Source organism: Anomaloglossus baeobatrachus, chromosome 6 (assembly GCF_048569485.1).
Source record: "Anomaloglossus baeobatrachus isolate aAnoBae1 chromosome 6, aAnoBae1.hap1, whole genome shotgun sequence".
NCBI classification, from domain to species: Eukaryota; Metazoa; Chordata; class Amphibia; order Anura; family Aromobatidae; genus Anomaloglossus; species Anomaloglossus baeobatrachus.
Genome location: NC_134358.1, coordinates 226,955,309 through 226,978,600, shown reverse-complemented (window position 1 = coordinate 226,978,600; position 23,292 = coordinate 226,955,309). Strand labels below are relative to the sequence as shown.

At 41.7% G+C, this 23,292-nt stretch overlaps 1 protein-coding gene across 6 annotated transcripts in view; it reads right to left on the bottom strand.

Moving 5' to 3' along the window:
- Positions 1-23,292, bottom strand: part of KIF13A (kinesin family member 13A) — a 337,055-nt gene that overhangs the window by 198,722 nt on the left and 115,041 nt on the right. For all 6 annotated transcript variants that reach the window (XM_075314713.1, XM_075314715.1, XM_075314714.1 and 3 more), the window contains exon 4: positions 4,987-5,047. In XM_075314713.1, the coding sequence (XP_075170828.1) occupies positions 4,987-5,047 (61 nt within the window). The remainder of the gene's footprint in view (positions 1-4,986; positions 5,048-23,292) is intronic.

Sequence of the window (23,292 nt, the reverse complement as noted above, 5' to 3'; positions counted from 1 at the left end):
CAAGTAGCCGATATCTGCTTTCTATAGGACAACCTAAAGGGGATACTAAAAGTAGCCGATATCTGCTTTCTATAGGACAACCTAAAGGGGATACTAAAAGTAGCCGATATCTGCTTTCTATAGGACAACCTAAAGGGGATACTAAAAGTAGCCCATATCTGCTTTCTATAGGACAACCTCAAGGGGATATTACAAGTAGCCGATATCTGCTTTCTATAGGACAACCTCAAGGGGATATTACAAGTAGCCGATATCTGCTTTCTATAGGACAACCTCAAAGGGATATTACAAGTAGCCGATATCTGCTTTCTATAGGACAACCTCAAGGGGATATTACAAGTAGCCGATATCTGCTTTCTATAGAACAACATAAAGGGGATACTACAAGTAGCCGATATCTGCTTTCTATAGGACAACCTCAAGGGGATACTGTAAGGAGCTGATATCTGCTTTCTATAGGACAAGCTCAAGGGGATACTACAAGTAGCCGATATCTGCTTTCTATAGGACAAGCTCAAGGGGATACTACAAGTAGCCGATATCTGCTTTCTATAGGAAAATGGGAAGGGAACGATTTCAAATTAATTTCTTACAAAGCGATAGTATATCCATATACTATTAGATTGCTCTGACTGATTGTTTAATTGGCTAATACACTGCACATTCAGATGAAATATGTCCTCAAAGCTGAGAATTCCACCAAGACCACATTTATATAAAAATGTATATAAAGCTTTGGTGCTTCCTTTTTTAGCCACTATTAACTAAAAAGGGAGTATGATAAGAGCTTCTGCCCTGATGAATGGCCCCTGAACCTTCCAATTAGGGGAGTAGGTTACCACAAGGGAAGTTCTCATGTCTTCTAGATGCCTGCATACCTGCTGAGTTTTGCCACAGGAAGATCATTTAGGACACGCCAGCGTCTTTTGTCTTGATGCATTTTCTTCTGGCATATTTTCAATTGTTTTTTATTTTTTGGCAACTTTTAATTGTTTGTTTTTTGACATATTGATTTAAGCTATTTACCGACTTCCAAGCAGAATTCGCCTGAAGATAAGTCAGGCCACTTTTATCCGCTTTGCAGCTTTTGTTTCGCTGCCTAAAGGAGTTAAAAGAAGCTGGAAAGGACTGAACATATGCATTGCAATGTCAAATCGACATGCTGTGCATATGTGCACGCCTTTTAGCAATTCTTTAAGCTCTTTTTCAAGCGGATTCCTATGTGTACCTATCTGTAAAAGACATTGTGTGCACATACTCATGATTTTATAGGGGTCCTCTGACTCTTAAAATGGAGTTTAAGCAGCACTACCACTCATGAGCAGTAACGGGCAGACCCACAGATACCAGGGATCGGCAGGACCAACCGTTTTTAATTTTTTTTAAAAAAACAAAACAGTTCGGGACAGCTATTGATCCAGAATATCTGGCTGGACGTTGGTCCCCTTATGAGTCTATGGGGACCCGAATCAGGCACTTTAAAATGGTGGTAGAAGGGAACACGCGCATTATACTTACCAATCTCCCACGCGGCTGTAACACTACTTTCAGGGCCATTCATTAACCACATGCTTATACACTGCTTCCCCTGCCCCCCGGCAGTCCTGATGTCTGTGATTTGTTGAAGTCAAACTGCACCCCCATCCTGTGTCACAGAGTGTCAGACTACTTGCAAGTGCGCACGCTGTGTGTTCCTATCGTGATGTAAAAATAAATAAATTGGCGTAGAATCCCCCCATATTACGATACTCACCACTGCCATTTTTAGGCTGGGGGGTCCAATAAGCATTAGGGCAATCAGGATGAGCTGGGTAAAGTTCTGGGATTGTCCCATCTAATGGATGCGTCAATTCTGGGCAGCTAGCCATTTGATGTGACAATCCTGGAACTTTACCCGGCTCATTCCGATTGCCTTGGTGAGACCTCCCCATTACTAAATTCTCCAATTTATTAACCCCCAAAACACCTACTCTAATGTAATCCACACAAAGTTCCACGACGATTCTAACTCTGCTACATACTGAAGTGACAGCGCGCAGGCATAGAACATGACCGCACGCTGTGTCTTTCAGGAAGAGAAAGACTGAGCTGCAGCGATGAGTGGTGAGGTCACAGCTGAAGGTTACCACAGTACCCCAGGTTTGGCCGCAGGTAATCTGATCTCAGGTGAACTTATTAAACTCAGTGACCTCACTTCAAGTAAGGTCACTGAGTTCACAGAGCTGCATCTCCTGGCAAAAAAATGCATTTTTTTTTGCCAACAGATTTGGTGCTGCATCTTTTGGGAAAAAATGCATCAAAACATGTTGCTGTTTTGATGCGATAGTGATGAAATTTTTTGTCAGTTGTATAGATTTTTGGTGTATAGATTTCAGCACGAAATTTGCATCTCTTGGCAAAAAAAATGCACAAAAACAGTTTTGACGCTGCCTCGGTGTGGTTATCTGCCAGGAGATGCAAATTTGGGGGGTGAAATGTCTGCACCGGATTTCTGCCCCAAATTTGCATCTCCTGGCAAAAAATCGCACCGAAATGGCGTCAAAACCGATTTTCTGCATTTTTTGGCCAAGAGATGCAGATTTTGGTGCTGAAATTTTTACAAGGACCAAAAATGGCCTTAAAAGGGTGGTCCACTACTTGTGACAACCCCTTTTCAATCCCTGTGTTTCCCAATAATAATTATACTCACCTCTAGTGCCAGCACCATTCTTGAGGTGTCGGCACTGCCTCTCCCAGGGATACCTGTGGCTTATGAGCGACTGTTTCATTGTCCCCTCCTCTAGACAAATCAGACATCTGCAGATGATCTCACTCCTTTTAGATGTCAATTACGTTTGTAGGAGAGAACAGTGAAGTCAACACTAAGGGGTACTTTGCACGTTGCGACATCACTACTGCGATATCGTCAGGGTCAAATCAAAAGTGACGCACATCCGGTGCCGGTAACAACGTCGCAACATGTAAAGCCTAGATGCGCCGATAAACGATCGCAAAAGCGTCGTAAAATCGGTGATCTGTGTAGCGTCGGTCATTTTCATAATGTCGCACCAATAGGAGATACGATGTTGTTCCTCGTTCCTGCGGCAGCATACATCGCTATGTGTGAAGCCGCAGGAGCGAGGAACATCTCCTTACCTGCCTCCACCGCCAATGCGGAAGGAAGGAGGTGGGCGGGATGTTTACGTCCCGCTCATCTCCGCCCCTCCGCTTCTATTGGCCGCTTGTTGTGTGACATCGCTGTGACGCCGAACGACCCGCCCCCTTAGGAAGGAGGCGGGTCGCTGGCTAGAGCGACGTCGCAGGGCAGGTAAGTGCGTGTGAAGCTGCCGTAGCGATAATGTTCGCTACGGCAGCTATCACAAGATATCGCATGTGCGACGGGGGCAGGGACTGTTGTGCTCGGCATCACTAGCGTCGGCTAGCGATGTCGCAATGTGCAAAGTACCCCTAAGTGGCTACAGCGATTGCTTGACATAATAATCTCATGCCGACACTGCTGGAACAGCCCATCTACTGGAGGGGAGTATAGATGTTACTATTTTACTGTTGATAACACAAGGATTAAGAAGAATTGTCCGAATAGGGGGCAACCCCTTTAGATCGAATCTGTCAGCAAGTTATTTCTACCTCATCTGAGAGCAGCATGATTTAGGCAAAGAGAACCTTAATCCAGCAATGTATCACTTAGTTTACTGGGTACAGCGGTTCTGACACAGTTTTTAGATTTTGTAATGCAGCTAAGCTAAGAATGATGCCCACACCAGGCTAATTACAGCAGTGAGCTGCTAATCATAGCAGGGGGGGGGCATGCCAGACTAGCTGACCTAGTCTGTAAATTATAAATCTCCTTTAGCTAAAACAAACATTGCAGATAGACAAAAAATAAATTGTGTATATATAAAAATGTATATAAAATACCTAGTAAAACTACATGTTCAAGGCGAACAGTGTGATAAAAGCCACATAGCTGAAATCTGTGTGTTAACCATTACAGCATGCTGTCTTCATGTTACATAGCAAAAAACTGCTGACAGATTCCCTTTAAGAGTACCCAGTTGGAATACTTTTGTATTCCTGACTGGCACAATAGGGGCCATACAGTGGCCGGAAATGAGTCCACTCATTACAGATGGAAGTAATTCAGATAGAAGGCAACCTTGGCAACAGGATGACTTGAGCCTGGGCATATCTACATTGTTATCCTCATAGAATAAGTAATACCGATACTTTATTGAACATCAGCACATGTATTCAGATTGTGCTTTATTACATTTTACCATTTACATTTTTTAAGCTATTTTTGCTATAATGTCACATATAATATAACAATACCTTTATGTTTAATCTCTTTTTTATTGAAAAATTAAGGTTTGTTACAATAAGCAGGGCTGCAGACCAAGGCAAACCCCCAAATAGAGACAAAACAAAAAAAAACAAGAATGCAATGAAACATGAAAAGGCTTTGCATGGTTGTAGCCATATACAGTTTGTTACAATAAAGAACATTTAAGAACATTTATTTCATTCTGTCTTGAACCATTATAAAAGTATAAAATCCATAAACTATACCATAAACAGCAAAGATTTACCATTCATACCATAGAGGCACATAATGGTCAGTCGAAGGAAAAGAAATAAAGAGAGAAAGAAAGAGGGAAGTAGACAAAGTGAATGATGACGGGGAAAAGGATCACGGGGAAGGGCAAGAAAGGGCCGGGAATAACTAGCAGGAAAAATCTAGGTAGAGTCTCAACTCGCCCCAAAGAGGGACCTGAAGTCCGGAGAATCCAAAAACATGACCCAGGGACTCCAGATCTTAATACATTTTTACATTTTTCACTAGCGTCCTGAATTTCAGCTGTGAGACTCTCCATTCTGTAAAGGGAGGCCATCTACTCAAGCCACTCATCCAAGGCGGGGGCACGGGTTTAACAATACCTTTATTGACAGCAGTAATCATAATGAAGTAAGAGCTTTGTGTTTTACCTGCATATTTTTCTGTGTTTTTCTCATCCATTGACCAGAAGCAGTGATCGAATGCAAATACCTATAAGGATGAGAAAATGACATTGTTAGATGAGAATTTTTTTCGCCCAATATATAAACATAGCAGCAATTAAAATAATCCCTATGGATTTCAATGGCATTTAGCTTAGTCTCAGAATGTACACAAATGGCAATAATGGACATTTACAATACACAAGAAAACCTTGGCAATCCACAATAAAATTAAAAACAACATTTTTAGCTACTAGTATACTAAACCATTAACCAGATGTAAAGATAACGTTAGATATTTGCGGATTTGTCACCCATTCTTGACAGAGGAGCTAACAGACGAGTGAGAAGAGCCTAATGAGCAGAAATATCAATTAAAATGTATTTGCTGTTTGTGTGCCATTTGCATTGAGGTTTTTGGCAGGAATTTCGCTCTTAATGGTTGCAATTTGTTTACTGATATGAAGCAAGTTATTTCCTTACTAATACTTGATTAAAATGATAGAATGCAGCTACAATGTACTTATGTGGCATGATCGTGCGGTTTGAATGATGAGAAATCTAAGTTTTAATCTCCATTGCACTGAGATTGTATGTAATTGCCCCAGGAAGCAGTATCTTCATTTGCAATCTCTGGGGTTCTACATGCTGACCGCTCCCCATCCCCTCCCTCTGCCTTAGCATCCAATCAGAAGATCACCACAATGGAGCTCAAAAGGCACAGAGGGTGGAAGGGAGCCGTCAGTGCTGAGAGCTTGGGACAATATAAATAGAGACCACTCACTGGGGACAGGTCACAAGGGTCATGTGATATGGTTATGCCACGAGAACCATACGACCTATAAGTTGCCTCCATTGCGCTGCTGTGCTCAATTCTTTAGGACATCCGAGTGCACAGCAACTTATTACTGAATGCTGATTGTTATGCCACATGAGCCCTGTAACCAAACTGCACCACAAGTCCCAGCTGGTCCGGACCATGCGATGCAGCACACACAGGTGGGAACAATTATCATGATCATGCCTCCTGACAAAGCCACGTCCGGTGAAACGCGCGTCGAGGCCCCGCCCACCGCCACCTGCCTTGCCTGCTAGCTGTTTTCAACATGTCTCAAGGTATTTCCTCTTATATGTTTTATTAGTGACATGTTCCTTGGCTTTTATAGGGAGAGAAACATATGGGTGACCATAATTAGTTTATTATCTACTACATGATCTCCTTACCTTTTGGCTATTGGGTTTCTGACATTAACCCTCTTGCTTCTAGCAGCCCCATTACATCTTCGTCATCACTGTCTGTCTTTATGTCACATATATAACATTAAAATTAATTTTGTATTTCACTAAGAACTTGTTTCTGGTCTCTTTTTTAACCAGTGGTCTTCCCTTTAACCTTGCTAATTGGTGTTTTTGGCCACTGGGATTCTTTTTGGTTTTGCTGTTCTAATTGAGACCTTCCCTATATGGGAAGCTGTAGGTTTACATTATCATGATCATGCTTACATATAAAAAACAACCTTGAACATGTGTACATGTTCAAAAAAGAAGTGACAACATAAGAAGATTAAAATCATTTTTTATTGAAGTATAAATTAAAATCATACAAAAAATACACTAGAAAAACAGCAAGGGAAAATGCTAGATGATGAATATAATATTAAGGGTCATGGACGAAACATCAAATTTATTATTCCATAATAATCCCGTATGTACAAATTTCCTCCTTGATAAAGCAACAGAGCGAAACACGTGTCGGAGTGAGGGGCCGTGGACTGTCCTTTATACCACCTGTATACACTGGTAAATATATTTTCCAAAACATTATGTTTTAGAAACTGCTGTTGTGTGTTTGTGCAGTGAGGTCTGGAAGGGCTGCACCTAATAGGATGGCTGTTTAAATTATTGCTTGGATACTTTGATACAATTTATTTAATTATTTATATAACTATTTATTCCATCCATTTTGGTGGCTTCTATTTCCCCTCCCCCTAGCACATCGGCACTTTAATTGCAATAGTCAGAAAATCTTTCTTGAAGCAACCCTGCTTGACATTTCTTAGTCATATATATTTAATATAGGTGGTAATTATTTATTTATTTAATTTCAAAATTCCCATGAAATTTGTACAGGCGGGATTATTATGGAATAATAAATTTGATGTTTCGTCCATGACCCTTAATATTATATTCATCATCTAGCATTTTCCCTTGCTGTTTTCTAGTGTATTTTTTGTATGATTTTAATTTATACTTCAATAAAAATTGATTTTAATCTTCTTATGTTGTCACTTCTTTTTTGAACATGTACACATGTTCAAGGTTGTTTTTTACATTACATTGAAGTGCGGTTCTACTTAGGACTAAATGTTGAAAAACTCATGCTTACATATGTATATATACTATATATACTCATGCCGATTACAACTCAAAAATATCTCCCGGATCCGTGCTTTCCTTAACCAAGAATCTGCAAAAACATTAGTGCATGCCCTCATCATCTCCCGCCTCGACTACTGCAACCTCCTGCTCTCTGGCCTACCTTCCAACACTCTTGCACCCCTCCAATCTATCCTAAACTCTGCAGTCCGCTTAATCCACCTCTCCCCTCGCTACTCCCCAGCCTTGCCACTCTGCCAATCCCTTCACTGGCTTCCCATCGCCCAACGACTCCAGTTCAAAACATTAACCATGACATACAAAGCCATGCACAACCTGTCTCCTCCCTACATCTGTGACCTAGTCTCCCGGTACCTACCTGCACGCAACCTTAGATCCTCACAAGATCTCCTTCTCTGCTCCTCTCTTATCTCCTCTTTCCACAATCGTGTACAAGATTTCTCCCGTGCATCCCCCATACTCTGGAACGCTCTACCTCAGCACATCAGACTCTCCACTACCGTGGAAAGCTTCAAGAGGAACCTCAAAACCCACCTCTTCCAACAAGCCTACAACCTACAATAGCCCTCAGTCCAGTAGACCACTGCACAACCAGCTCTGTCCTCACCTATTGTACCATCACCCATTCCCTGGAGACTGTGAGCCCTCGCGGGCAGAGTCCTCTCTCCTCCTATACCAGTCTGTCTTGTACTGTTAATGATTGTTGTACGTATACCCTCTTTCACTTGTAAAGCGCCATGGAATAAATGGCGCTATAATAATAAATAATAAAATAATAATAATAATAATACTAGACTTTTGTGACACTATGGCACTCTCTTTCCCTGATGAAGCCTAGACAGGCGTAAGATATGCGTGGGGTGTTCTCCAGAGTCTCCTTCTGCCCGTGCAGGTTCCATGGTTCTTTGGGTCCATGAGCTCTAAATAGGTCGCCCTTCATATGACAGGTTGTATGGTCATCACTTCTTTAAGAGGCTTTGTTTCACTGCTCAGAGCCATAACTCATTATGTGTGTGTTTTGTGGTTCACCAATAGTTTATTATAAAGATTGTGGGCCTCATCGTTAGGCTCCTTTTACCACCACATTATTATTGTTATATTGTGATTGGCCAATTGTACGCCTGTTGGGCACATGTGAGACCTATATTCCTGCAATGCATATTACCTTATACAATAGTGTTCTATATTGATTGTCTATATTGGGCTGTTGGAGATACCCTGGTTAGGGTGAATTGTTGTAATATGAATTTGTGAATAAAGTCTTATAACCTTTATACATTGGGTGTGCTCTGCTTATATATGCAGTGTATTTTCTTCTTTTGAGTCCCTGCAACCAATGTCACACAAGGCCCGGAAGACCCGGCGCCAGTACAGGAGGTGAGTAAAGGTGTTTGGCTTTTTTTTTTTTACATTGGAGGCTGTAGTATTTAAGAAAGGATTTTCCGAGCAGTGGAAACCCTTATAATTAAAAAATAAAAAAAAAACCTCATTGTCAGTGAGATGTGTGATCCTCGGCCAGCTGCATTATGATTTCGAACTCAGAGAAAGCTAGGTGGAAACCTCTCTTGGGGATTTAATAGTGGACATACTGAATATTACACTTTCCCCCCAAAAATCCAAAATAATAGCGTTAAAAGCTGAAAAAAAAGGCATTGAACACGTTGGGAGTGATTACTATTTTTTAGCTTTTGTTTAATTTTTGGCCTTTTTTTGTGCCAAATTCATCAAAATGGCACACGTGCTTCATGAATTTTGTGCAAGTCAAAAGCGCCCTTTTTTTTGCAACTAAAAAGGTGCTTTCGATGAGTCTAAAACATCTTAAAAAGCCACATTAACCTAAAAATCAGACAACTAAAATGATAAGGCACAAAATAAACAACAAAAATGCATTGATGAATTGGTTCATCCTCTGTTCCGGTGGCTGATCGTCAGCTCCTCAGTGGACATCAGCTGTCTCCATCACTTCTGGACATGCGCTGTGCGCCTCTCAAGCCAGGGAGCGTACACCAAGCTTCAGAGGCGTAATGACGCGTAGGCCCGATATTCGCAAAGAGCAGGCGATGACAAAAGTTCTTCCAATTCATGTCATCATGCCCACAGTAGTGTGATAATATGCTAAGTGGGACGACTAGTCTGGGGAAACAAACAGCCCATCGACTAGTCAAATGGAAATTAGCATATTAAAATCAAACTATAAAAAGATTTATTTTTAATCATATTTTTATGTGTCAGATAATATAAAAAGGGCTTTTAAGCAGGGTGTTTAGAAAGGAATATACAAATACTGGCGGGCTGGGGGACATGGCAGACCTGTCAGCTTCCCGTTAAAGAAAAAAAAAGGGGGGGGGACCAAGAACCCTGGGGAAAAAAAAGTTGGAATAAAGATGCATAAAATGTGTAAATCTACAATGATCTGTATAAGACAAGCTGTTCTCTCTGGTTTCACTTATCAAACTGCAGGAGTCTCTCACCAAGAAACACTGCAAAGTCACACGTATCGAGAGCCGCATCCCAATATAAAGCATTGACATTTGGAGACGGCAGAATATGTTACAGATCTGGACGTTTTCCAGAGATCTTTTGATTAACATTTCAGTCTTTTTACAAGAGGAAACCGTTTTTTTTTTTTTTACTGAATGAACAGCCTTACATGAAAAAAATCCCATAATATGACCTGAGACATGCAGTGACAGAGACATACAAAAATTCCATTGTTCAAGGACTGGGCACTGACTGAGGCAGCAGATGAGTGGCTCCAACAAAGCACAACAAGCACAGAGGTCACTGGAGATCATCTTTCTATATGTCTGCTTTCATCCATCACAATCTCAGAAGGCCGGGATAATATAACAGTATGGCCATGGTCTAATCCTACTTGCCAACTCCTGGGGAGACTCTCAGACCTGTTTAACCCCTGGAAGCGCAGGCAAGTAGCCAAAAAAGTCTGTTCTTCTGACACAAATTAGCGCCAGGAGAACAACATTGTTTATAGGGCCACTCTGACGTTATTTATAATGAAGCTGTCGGGAACATTAGGAGTAGGAGTTAAGCTAGCGATGTCGTGTGCGATAGCACCCGCCCCCGTCGTTCGTGAGACATTTGGTGATCGCTGCCGCAGCGAACATTATCGCTGCGGCAGCATCACACACACATACCTGTTCTGCTACGTCGCTGTTGATGCCGAACAATCCCTCCTTCAAGGGGTAGGTGCGTTCAGCGTCACAACGACATCACAAAACGGCCGTCCAATAGCAGAGGAGGGGCGGGGAGATGAGCGGGCGGAACATGCCGCCCACCTCCTTTCTTCCTCATTGCCGGTGGACACAGGTAAGGAGATGTTCCTCGCTCCTGCGGTGTCACACATAGCGATGTGTGACACCGCAGGAGCGACAAACAACCTCGCTACTGACCTGACAACGATTTTTGGTAAATGAATGACCTGTCACAGAGCAATGATTTTTCCCTCTTTTGCGATCGTTTAAGGTCGCTCCTTGGTGTCACACGCTGCGATGTCGCTAACGATGCCGGATGTGCGTCACAAACACCGTGACCCCGACAATATATCGTTAGTGATGTCGCAGCGTGTAAATGGCCCTTTACTGTAGAAGAATACAGGGGTGCTTGAAAGTTTGGGAACCTTGTGCATATTTCTGCATAAATTTGTCCTTAAAACTACATCATCAGATATTCACACAAACCCTAAAACTAGATAAAGAGGACCAACTCAACTAAATGAGTCAAAAATATACTATTTGTCATTTTAAAAAAAAAATTAAGAAAAATGATCACATTTCATTATCTGGTGCTTTGTGCAGCAATAAATTGCATCTCAATGTTTCCGGTAAATGTTTATTAGTCCTGTAGATCAACCTGGAGAAATATTAGCCCATATCACGCTATAAAATAGCTTCCGCTCTGTAATATTGGAGGTTTTCGCTATCATATGCTCGCTTCAGGTCTTTCTACAACATTTCTAAAGGATTCAGGTCAGGACTTTGACTTGATCATTCCAAAACCTTCAGTGTATTCTTTTTTTATCCATTCTTTTGTAGAATGACTTGTGTGATCTGGGTCCTTGTCTTGCTGCATGACTCACCTTCTCTTGAGATTCAACTCTCATTTTTCTTTAGAATTTGCTGGTGTAATTCAGAATTTATTATACCATCAATGATGGCCCAGATTCAAGAAAACAGGCTCAAATCATGCCACCACCACTGTGTTAAAGAGATTATAGAGGGTTTTTTTATGCTGTAGAGCAGCGTTTTTCCTTTCTCCAAACATAAAGCTTCACATTTAAACCAAAAGCTTCACATTTAAACCAAAAACACTCTATATTGATCCTAATCGTCCACAAATCATTGTTCCTACAAAAGTCCGGCTTGTCCAGGTGGTCTTTCGCAAACAGCATAAAATATTATATATATATATATATATATATATATATATATATATATATATATATATATATATATATATATATATATATATATATATATATATATATATATATATATATATATATATATATACACACACATACATACATATATTATATATATATATATATATATATATATATATATATATATATATATATATATATATATACACACACATATATACACACACACTTCTGATGGTGGACTTATTGGCTAATATACAAGGCCTTTAGTTGCTTAAAAGGTTACCTTGGGTACCTCTTTGTGACCTTGTGGGCTATTAAACAACGTGGTCTTGGAGTGATCTTTGTTGGTCAACCAATACCACAGAGGGTAACAATGGACTTAAATTTCCTCCATTTGTTCACAATCTGTATGACTGTGGATTGTTGGAGTCTAAACTCTTTAGAGATTGTTTTGTAACCTTTTTCAGCCTGATAACAATCAACATCTTCTGAGATCCTCAAATATTTTCATTGATGGTGCCACAATAAACTTCCACAAGTGTGTTGTGCCATGACATACCGGTACTTCCAAAAGCGTGTTGTGAGATTCAGACTTTGATACATTCCTACTCTAAAGGTCCAGTCACACTAAGCAACTTACCAGCGATCCCAACAACGATAGGGATCGCTGGTAAGTTGCTAGGAGGTTGCTGGTGAGATGTCACACTGCGACGCTCCAGCGATCCCACCAGCAACCTGACCTGGCAGGGATCGCTGGAGCGTCGCTACACGAGTTGCTGGTGACCTCACCAGCAACCAGTGACCAGCCCCCAGCGCCGCGTGGAAGATGCTGCGCTTGGTAACGAAGGTAAATATCAGGTAACTAACCCGATATTTACCTTGGTTACCAGCGCATGGAGCTACACGTGCAGAGAGCAGGGAGCAGCGCACACTGAGCGCTGGCTCCCTGCTCTCCTAGCTACAGTACACATGGGGTTAATTACCCGATGTGTGCTGCAGCTACATGTGCACGGAGCAGGGAGCAGCGCACACTGCTTAGCGCTGGCTCCCTGCTCTCCTAGCTACAGCACACATCGGGTTAATTAACCCGATGTGTCCTGCAGCTACATGTGCACAGAGCAGGAGCCGGCACTGACAGTGAGAGCGGCGGAGGCTGGTAACATAGGTAAATATCGGGTAACCAAGGACAGGGCTTCTTGGTTACCCGATGTTTACTGTGGTTACCAGCCTCCGCAGAAGCCGGCTCCTGCTGCCTGCACATTTAGTTGTTGCTCTGTCACTGTCACACACAGCAATCTGTGCTTCACAGCGGGACAGCAACAACTAAAAAATGGCCCAGGACATTCAGCAACAACCAACGACCTCACAGCAGGGGCCAGGTTGTTGCTGGATGTCACACACAGCGACATCACTAGCAACATCGCTGCTACGTCACAAAAGTTGTTCGTTAGCAGCGATGTTGCTAGCGATGTTGCTTAGTGTGACGGAGCCTTTAAAAAGAAAATGGTCACCCACATAGACCCATAGATTATCCCACCATACTCTAATTTTAGCTTCAAATGATCGGCTAATCCTAAAGGTTCACATACGTTTGCCACTCACAGGCATGTGATATGGGATCATTTTTCTCATTAAAAAAAATCACAAAGACTAATATTTGACTTTTTTTTTTTATTGGGTTCTTTTTGCTTGACTTGTGAAAATCTGATATAGTTTTAAATCAAATTTATCCAGCTACATGGAAAATTCTGAAAGCTTCAAAAATTTTCAACCACCACTATACTTCTCTCTCTGTTAATGGAGTCTCCTTTCAAGTTTTCTCCTACGCATTTATTTGCAATTTTGGCTTCAACAGCTACAGTTAGCTCTATTAGGACACTAGACTCTGGTTATGGACACCAGACTAGACGTTTCAGCAGTTGCTAGACAGATGTAGACATCATTTAGTGCAGAAGAGAGAATACCACATGAAAATATCTGCAATGATGTTACATGTTATGCTGTAGCTGTTGAGTAAGCCAAAGCAGCAAAAAATAATGTATTCAACAACAATAATAGGCAAATAGGGAACGAAAGAGTAAAGGAGCCAATGTCTGATTTCTTAACTGAAGGTAGCTGCAGCCACAGGAAATTCCTGACAATCTTTTTTCACCCAAATTTTCATGTTCGAGGAGAAGATTTTAGAGATTGAAGTACCTGGGGCTTCTACATGGTCATGGCGGTAACGTACGTACATCCCCAGCGCCGTGCTATATGCTGCACTTGCTGCTCCTTTCCGTGTCAGGCTGCCACGCTGAGTTCTAAAGCAGCTTTCCTCTTCTGATATATATCCCTGCTGTCTCCACCTGGCTATAGGGAGGCATGGCCAGTTCCTGAAGAAACTTAAATCAGCTGTGTCCTGCAGAGTTTAACTTCCCCAGCCTATACCCAGGCAACATGGGATTTATTAACCATCTCTTTCCACTAGTCCTCGCCTGATCCTAATTTTTGTTCAGTTTCTGTCAAATGTCCGGTAAGGTACTTCTAGCACTGTGTCCCTCATTTCCTGACCCGGCTTTTCCTCTCGTTTATACCGCCCTCTCTGCTCCTGACTATGGCTACGTATTTTGAACCTTTGCTGCTTGCTCTGTTCTCGGATTGCCTGACTACACCTCTGCCTTCTGTAGCTCGCATGCCTGCCTTGACCCGTGGCCATCTGCTGCAGGTCCGGGGACTAACCTGAGAGTGGTACCTGGAGACTACCTGAGGCCCAACCTATTCTCACCATCAGGGCTCTAAAAAATACCAATACATTCCAGATAGTTGCTTAGTTACGCCTTTCCAAAGTAAAGCCAAGCCTCTTTATGACCCTGACCAATCATATGCAAAGAAGAGGGGAGCCAGCACTGCTCATGAATGGCATGCAACAATGAAACAATAAAGAGTGTAAAATTCACAAATTCATTCCTACTGTAACAATTCAATGAGATTTTTTGCAAATTATTGATCAATGATTTGAGCCCCCCTACCCCGTCACGGCAAATCTCTATAGGGGGGTCCCTACACTATGTTATAAATTAATATCGTACCATAAGGTCTCATATAATGACTTGAACAGGACCATATAAGAACACCACATAAGTGGTAAGTGGTGTTCTTATATGGTCCTGTTCAAGTCATTATATGAGACCTTATGGTACGATATTAATTTATAACATAGTGTAGGGACCCCCCTATAGAGATTTGCCGTGACGGGGCAGGGGGGCTCAAATCATTGATCAATAATTTGCAAAAAATCTCATTGAATTGTTACAGTAGGAATGAATTTGTGAATTTTACACTTTTTATTGTTTCATTGTTGCATGCCATTCATGAGCAGTGCTGGCTCCCCTCTTCTTTCCAATCATATGCAGGCTGCAAGACACTGGAAAAAGAACACTCCGCCACATTAGCGTATCTTGCATTACAAGACAATACTGTATGTTAAAACATATAAATATATCTATTGATATACATATCTATATATATCTAGTGATGGGCAAGCACTGAAATGCTCAGGTGCTCGCTACTCGATTCGAACAGGACAAAACACACAGACGAGCATGACAGGAGTAACAAGTATAATGGAAGTCAATGATTGGCCTGTTTAGGGCTCTGCCCACATATAGACAGCAATAAACAGAGCAATTCCAACAGGAGGGAGAGATGGAGTTTTTGGTTTTTTGGTCACACTATGTTCGAGAATGTTGTTTTATCCACCGGTAGAGCCATTTAGAGACTGTGTCTGGCTCTTCCTGGGGTGCCTGCACACATCATGCAGTGAAGCAAGCCTATGCGTTGTTGTCATTGCTTCATGGATAAAATATCAGAGCACCCGCAATACTCAGCCGAGTACACTACTGCTTGATTGAGTAACGAGCAGTGCCGAGCACGTTTGCCCATCACTATATATATTACATAGTACTACATTGTACTGTCAGTATTTGCAATATGCCACATAATTTTCATATACCACAGAAAAAAAAGAGACGCGATCAACCATCTTAGTCAATATGTAAAGATTTTATTATTCATAGGTGCAGGGTGAATAAGAAAAAGCATACAAAAAGGGTGCACAATCCCGGTGGTGCTTAAATCAATATTGATGTTAATATTAAATAGAGGGAAATTGGCAGTCACTATAAAACGCAATACTTATATAGAGCTATTATAGATATATAAGTGATAATTTTCATATCGCACTTAATATTATACAAAGGGACTGGCAAAAGCCCTCAGCGGTAAGGTTAATGATAGTATTGTCCAATCCTAACCATGCACACTGCGTCCAGTGTACAAGGATATTGAATCAGGATGGTGAACACTTACCAATATAGCAGGCACACCGCACACACCGGGGTGGCGCCACCCCTGACGCAGGCAGTTGCCGAAACGAGCGTTCGTCGGGTGGGCGCCATCCCGGTGTGTGTGGTGTGCCTGCTATATTGGTAAGCGTTCACCATCCTGATTCAATATCCTTGTACACTGGACGCAGTGTGCATGGTTAGGATTGGACATACTATCATTAACCTTACCGCTGAGGGTTTTTGTCAGTCCCTTTGTATAATATTAAGTGCGATATGAAAATGATCACTCATATAGTGCTATTATAGATATACAGGTATTGCGTTTTATAGTGACTGCCAATTTCCCTCTATTTAATATTAACATCAATATTGATTTAAGCACCACCGGGATTGTGCACCCTTTTTGTATGCTTTCTCTTATTCACCCTGCACCTATGAATAATAAAATCTTTACATATTGACTAAGATGGTAGATCGCGTCTCTTTTCTCTGGTGTATGGTTAATGCGATTTGTCTTGAGTTCTCTTATATCACACACCTTTTGGAATTAGACTGCTACATACACAAATTATATCATGGTGGTGTGGTTGTTCAAAAGTATTTATACACAATTTTCATGAACAGTACAATGATAAATAGTACACTATATATTAGTACACTATATTAGAGATTTGAGGAGTACTGTCTGGCGGATTAGGCACAGCATTCGGCAGATTGTGTACGATATGCCTGAAAAAGGAAGAACCGAGGCTGTTCATGCGGTACGTTCAGTCATCAATGACTGGACCAGATGGAGAAGAAAGATGAAAGTGATTCTAATCAGAGGAGACATCACCCATGAGTCACTGGACATTGACCGTTTATTGTGCCTTGGTGGACAAGTACTACAATCACTTGTATGGTCTGTAGCACTGACAACCTGAAGGCCCTCTTTAGGGAATCCATGGGTAAGGAAAGACATTTCAAAGTTTGGTATGGGGGCCCAGCACTTAATTATAAGATGTACCTATGTAGATCTATAGAACGGTGCAGTGCCTTCAATTTTGGAATCATCAATAATATTTGTGAAGGCTGAGACATGTACAAAATGACTCGTTTTTTTCATCACATAAAATAAGGAAGGGACAACTTGAGCAATGTCTTGTCTTCGCTGGTCTGATCCCACAGGACGTTGAGCATGTTATACCACTGTTTGCCAATTCAATCTAATGCTGAAAAATGAGTCACGATATAACACAGTGCAAAAGCGAGCCAGAGATGAGGAACAAACGACCAGGGGATGTTTAGGAAAGTCAGAGTTAATTGCCTTCTGTTGAATCCATCTATAAAAAGCACAGGCATGCGAGTGCCATAGCGGAGAGCATTCCAACCACAACAGCTTAGAGTCCATTCATTCTCAACATGTATGGCTCTTGTGTCTTACAACGCTTAGCCCTCCATTGACCTGTCTGGACATGTAGAGATTAATAAAGCTTATATATAGGGACAGCCTCAAATGTAGCACTTGATAATAAAAATAATATCTAAGGAACCAAGGAAAAGCAAAACTAGGAGTTATTATAAATTACATTAAATGGTACACTGTCCAACACAAACATTTTACCTGGCCAAATATTCCATCCCGCTCTACATCTAAATGGGTGTTGTCATTACAGTAACCAATGCCATCACTAATGGATTGGTATGGCGGACCATTGCCCCTACACAAGGAGCCAGTAATGCAGTCCCTTTTTTTCTCTGCCCAGCACATATCCAACCAGTGGCTACTGCAGAAAACAATATCTCGGGTACAAAGAAATGCTGCGCCCTAGCGAAAGCTAAAAAGGGGCATGCTCACCCTAACCTTAAAGCCCCTTCATGGCAGTTATTAGTAGAGCACCCATCGAGTGGACCTGCATGAATCGGTAAGGAATGTCATACATGGGCTCATGCACACGCAGAGGTCTATGAAACGCTATGTAACGGCTACCTGTGTCCTCAAATAACGAATTAAAAAACACTCCAATATCCATTTTGTAATTGTTGTTGGAAAATGTGGAATTTTGCATTGACTGTACAAGGGCAGAGAGAGCGACAGCAAATAATTATAGGTCACAAACATTTGCTCTGTGAGAGGAGAAAATAATTTCTGTGGTCTACACCATCATGTCTAATAGTTAAGCAGCTGCTAAAAGAATTTGACTCATCCCACGAAATTCCAGGGAGATTTACAGTATATCACGAAAGTGAATGTGAATACACCCCTCACATTTTTTTAAATATTTTATTATATCTTTCCATGGGACTACACTGAAGATATGTCACTTTGCTACAATGTAAAGTAGTCAGTGTACAGCTTGTATAACAGTGCAAATTTGGTGTGCCCGCTAAATAACTAATGCCTAAACAGCTGGCAACAAAAGTGAGTACACACTTAAGTGAACACTATCAACTTGTGTGCAAAGTGTCTATTTTGTGTGGCCAATATTAGTTTAAAGCACTGCCTTAACTCTCCTGGGCACGGAGTTCACTAGAGCTTCACAGAATCCACTGGAATCCTCTTCCCCTTTTTCATGATGACTTCACGGAGGTGGTGGATATTAGAGACCTTGCACTTTTCCACTTTCCAATTAGAGGGTGCCCCACAGATGCTCATTAGGTCTGGAGACATACTTGGCCAGTCCAGGGCCTTTACGCTAAGTTTCTTTAGCAAGGCATTGGTCTTCGTGGAGGTGTGTTTGGGGTTATGTTGCAATACAGCCCTGTGTACAGCTTGCAAAGGGAAAGTGATCATGGTCTGCTTCAGTATGTCAATAAATGTTGGCAATTATGGTTCACTCAATAGACTGTAGCTCCCCACTGCAAACCATGACACTCCTATCATCATGCTTCACTGTAGGTAAGACACACTTGCCTTTGTACTCCTCACATGGTTGCCAACACACATGCTTGACACCATCTTAACCAAATAAGTTTATCTTGGCCTCGTCAGAGCACAAGACATGGTTCCAGTAATCCATGTCATTAGTCTGCCTGTCTTCAGCAAACTGTTTGCTGGCTTTCTTGTGCACCATCTTTAGAAGAGGCTTCCTTCTGGGACAATAGCCATGCAGACCAATTCGATGTAATGTGCGGCGTATGACCTAAGCACTGACAGGCTGACCCCCCAAACTCCTTTAACATCTGCAGCAATATTGGCAACACGCATACATCTATTTTGAAAAGATCACCTCTGGATACTTGGCTGGGTCACATAATAGCATATGTCACAAATCTGAAGGCCTTAGCAAGTAATTTTTCTCCTACTGAAGAACCTAGATTCCCCTTTCATTGCACCCATAAAATATGATACCAATAAAAGTGCCCGACAAACACTGTATGATACCACACACAGTGAATTCCTCCACAGTACACTCCACACACACAGTATTATGGCCCTACCGTATCACACTCAACTACCCCAGCAAAGTATAGTGACTAAAACACAGTATAATCCACTAATGTGAACCCCACATAGCCCTCTAGGCAGTGTAATGGCCCTACATACAATATAATGGATTCCACACCATTCCACACTGTATAAAGTCTCCGACTAGCCCCCACACAGTCCTACACACAGTATGATGGAGCCCACACAAACCTTCACATTGTATAATTTATTGTATAATTTCTTGCATACAGTATAATGGCACTCAAATAGCCCTGCAAAAAAAGTCACCCTCCTAGTCCTCCAAATATTATAATGGTCCCCACATAGCTCTTCAAATAGTATAATGGTCTCAACACAGACCTCCAAATATTTCAATTTGCCCGACATAGCCATCCTTGTAGTATAATAGGCCTAATATTGCCTTCCATATAGTATAATGCATCTCCCAAATGGTAGAATGGGCCCCATATAGTCCTCCATATAGTATAATGCACGCCTCATAGTGCTCCATATAATATAATGCACCCCATAGTACTTCATACATCATGCACCCCCATAGTTGTCCATATAGTATAATGCACACCCTATAATCTTGCATATAGTATAATGAACACCCCATAGTCCTCCATCTAGTTAATGCACAGCCCATAGTCCTTCATATAATATAATGCACAGTCCATAGTCCTCCATGTAGTATTATGGCTACCATGTACTCTGCACTTTAAAAAAGAAAAAAAAAATACTCACCTCTCCTCTTGCTGCTCCTGTCTCGGCAGGGAGTGTTCTGAAGCTAGGTCTTCACCGCTTTGTAATGTGGGTGTAATCATGTCAACTGCGCTGAGCTGTCAGAGCTCAGATGTAGCAGTAAAATGATGAAGGAAGAAGCAGAGTGCTCCCTTTATCATCATTGCTTTCAAATGTATCAGTGATGCCGATACAGTTACAAGCGGGACGCCAAAAGAATGGGGCCTGGTGTCGACACTGGCACCACAGACTCACGGGCACCATAGTGGCAGTGTGGTCTCCTTTGGTCGACCTTGATGATGCCTGTTCTGATTGGAGCCTGCCTTATTAAGCCACTGTATGGTCTTGGCCACCTTGCTGCAGCTCAGGTTCAGAGTGTTGGCAATCTTCTTATAGCCTAAGCCATCTTTATGTAGAGTAACAATTCTTTTTCCACATCCTCATAGAATTCTTTGACATGAGGTGCCATGTTGACCTTCAAGTGACACCAAATTTATCACACCTGCTCCCCATTCACACCTGAGACCATGTAACAACGAGTCACATGATACTGGGGAGAGAAAATGGCTAATGGGGCACAATTTGGCCATTTTCACTCAGGGGTGTACTCATTTTTGCTGTCAGCTGTTATGACATTAATGGCTGTGTGTTGAGTTATTTAGAGGGCACACCAAATTTACACTATATACAAACTGTACACTGATTACTTTACATTGTATCCAACTTTCATATCTTCAGTTGTCTGATGAAAACATATAATGAAATATTTACAAAAATATGAGGGGTGTACTCACTTTGGTGATATACTGTAAATACGTGCTGGACACACCAGCAATGCGTTTCTTCTTCTCTGCCCGATCCTCAATGACTTATCAGATTGTTCACGTCTGACAATACAGAATTTTCTTAAACTACACCCTTATCCAACACATTGAGGCCGGGCTGTCACAAACCTGTCCCGCTTGCACGGTGCACGCATTTTCTATGTAGCTGCTTTTATTCCTTTGGATAGGTAATTTTGTGTTGATTGCTCCATAGGGGGAAATAAGTGAAATGGAAAAGCGAGTCGAAAACCCAGAACACCAATGGACTATTATTGTAGAGCTGGGAAGAAAGACACAGCCACTCAGTCCACTCAGTCCATGTTCACACTGTCTTTAGTTGCTACATTTGGCATATATCCTAGGAAATGCTCCTTAGAAGATTGTGTATGAAGCTGCCCATTATGAATCTGCATGGTGGAACCATCACACCGACAGCCGGCTCTACGGTAATCACTACATCTATTACTTGATGGAAAACATTCATTTTCCACTGGGAATGAAAACCAACTTCTGAATGGAAGAAATATTTCATAGTGAGTCACTGGATTTCATTTTCTGTTATGTCCAAAGGAACATACACGTTAATGTCTTGTGCCAAAGATTTATATCAAACCGTAATGGCCACATTAAAATGTCAAAGGTTTATGATGTTCTGTACAATGAGGCTTTGATCAGCGCAACCAGAGCTAGGGAGATGGAGATCAAATAATGCCCTGGCTCATAGCTTTATTGATGGCCGTCACCAGAAAGGCTTTCTGATCCCAGAGTAGATTTCTACATGCTCACCATGTTCTAAAAATAAGCCGATGCTAGTCGTTACAGTTCTGTGCTGTTCCTGCAGTCACTGATGATCCCCACTGCTCCTCGGTATTACTGTGCGATGGCGGTTTATCCATCAGGACTGCATGAGATACTGATGAATCGCTGTAATGTCACAATCTATACATTATAGCGCCTGGTGTTGGTATGGTCGTGTGACGCTGCGTTGTATGAAAAGTCGTCACAAAACAAGAAGGGGTAAGAGGATCCTGGTCATCAGCGGCAATGTATGTAAAAGTGTATGTTCCCGCAGGTAGATCCACAGTGGATTTTCTGTTGTGGAACTGTGCACGGAAAATCTGCTGTGTATTACAAAAGCAATGTGATGTATAGGAGACTTCATAGTCTGCATGAACTGGAACTGAAACCCGCAGTGGTGGCACCAGATATCTGAAGCAGAATGGTCCGTGGGAATGTGCCCCAAAGTTCATGTTTTTTATTACTTTGACCGTCAGTGGAAAACCTTTTGAAATGCTAGGAAAAAGTGAAGGAGCCTAAGTGACCCACAATCACAATGCAGAGCTGTTTTTGAGAAAGGCTTGGAATAAACAATATGGCTGCCATTGAATACCTAACTATGCAGCCGTAGAGTATGAGAAATTACACTATATAAACGCCCCTGCCACATAAGGCTACGTTCACATATTGAGAATTTGCGTACTATAAAATCTGATGTGCATTTTCTGCCGCGGATGTGCCACAAGTGACAGTGAATCCGCCATGGAATACACCCATTCTATGAGGCCAATTGTGGCTCTTCCTTCCTGAACATGTGATAAGGCTAAATGTATAAAGTGGCCCTTACCATTAAAGGGGCTTTCCAGATTTAAGACCGTGGCAAGATTGGTAGGATCCCTAAACTATTGGAACCCCACCAATCTCCAGTTCCAGCAGCGACCAGATGTATATAGGGATCAGAGATGAACAGAACAGGGGTAGTGGCCATTTCAGAGTACAGCTCCAATCCTATTTACTTCAACAGTTGCATTTTGAAATTTGTTGAAAACATACTACCTAAACCTAGTTCTTTTAGCACCTTATTTGAGGGGAGGATTTCATTTCCAAGACATTTGTTGGTATTATTTAACATCTTAGGTGGAATGGGCTTCATTAAAGTCAATCTGTCAGCAGGTTTTTGCTACCTCATCTAAGAGCAACATGATGTAGACAAGGAGATTCTAAATCCAACAACGTATCACTTAGATTACTGGCTGCAGCCGTCCTGACAATCTGAATTTTGAGGTTTAGTCATGTAGCTGAGCCCAAGGAGCTGTCCCCACCCAGACTAGGCTCCCTATAGAGACTGTACACTGTCAGTGAGGTGTCAATCACAGCAAAGGGTGTATCGGACTGCTGTACACGTGAGTCTCT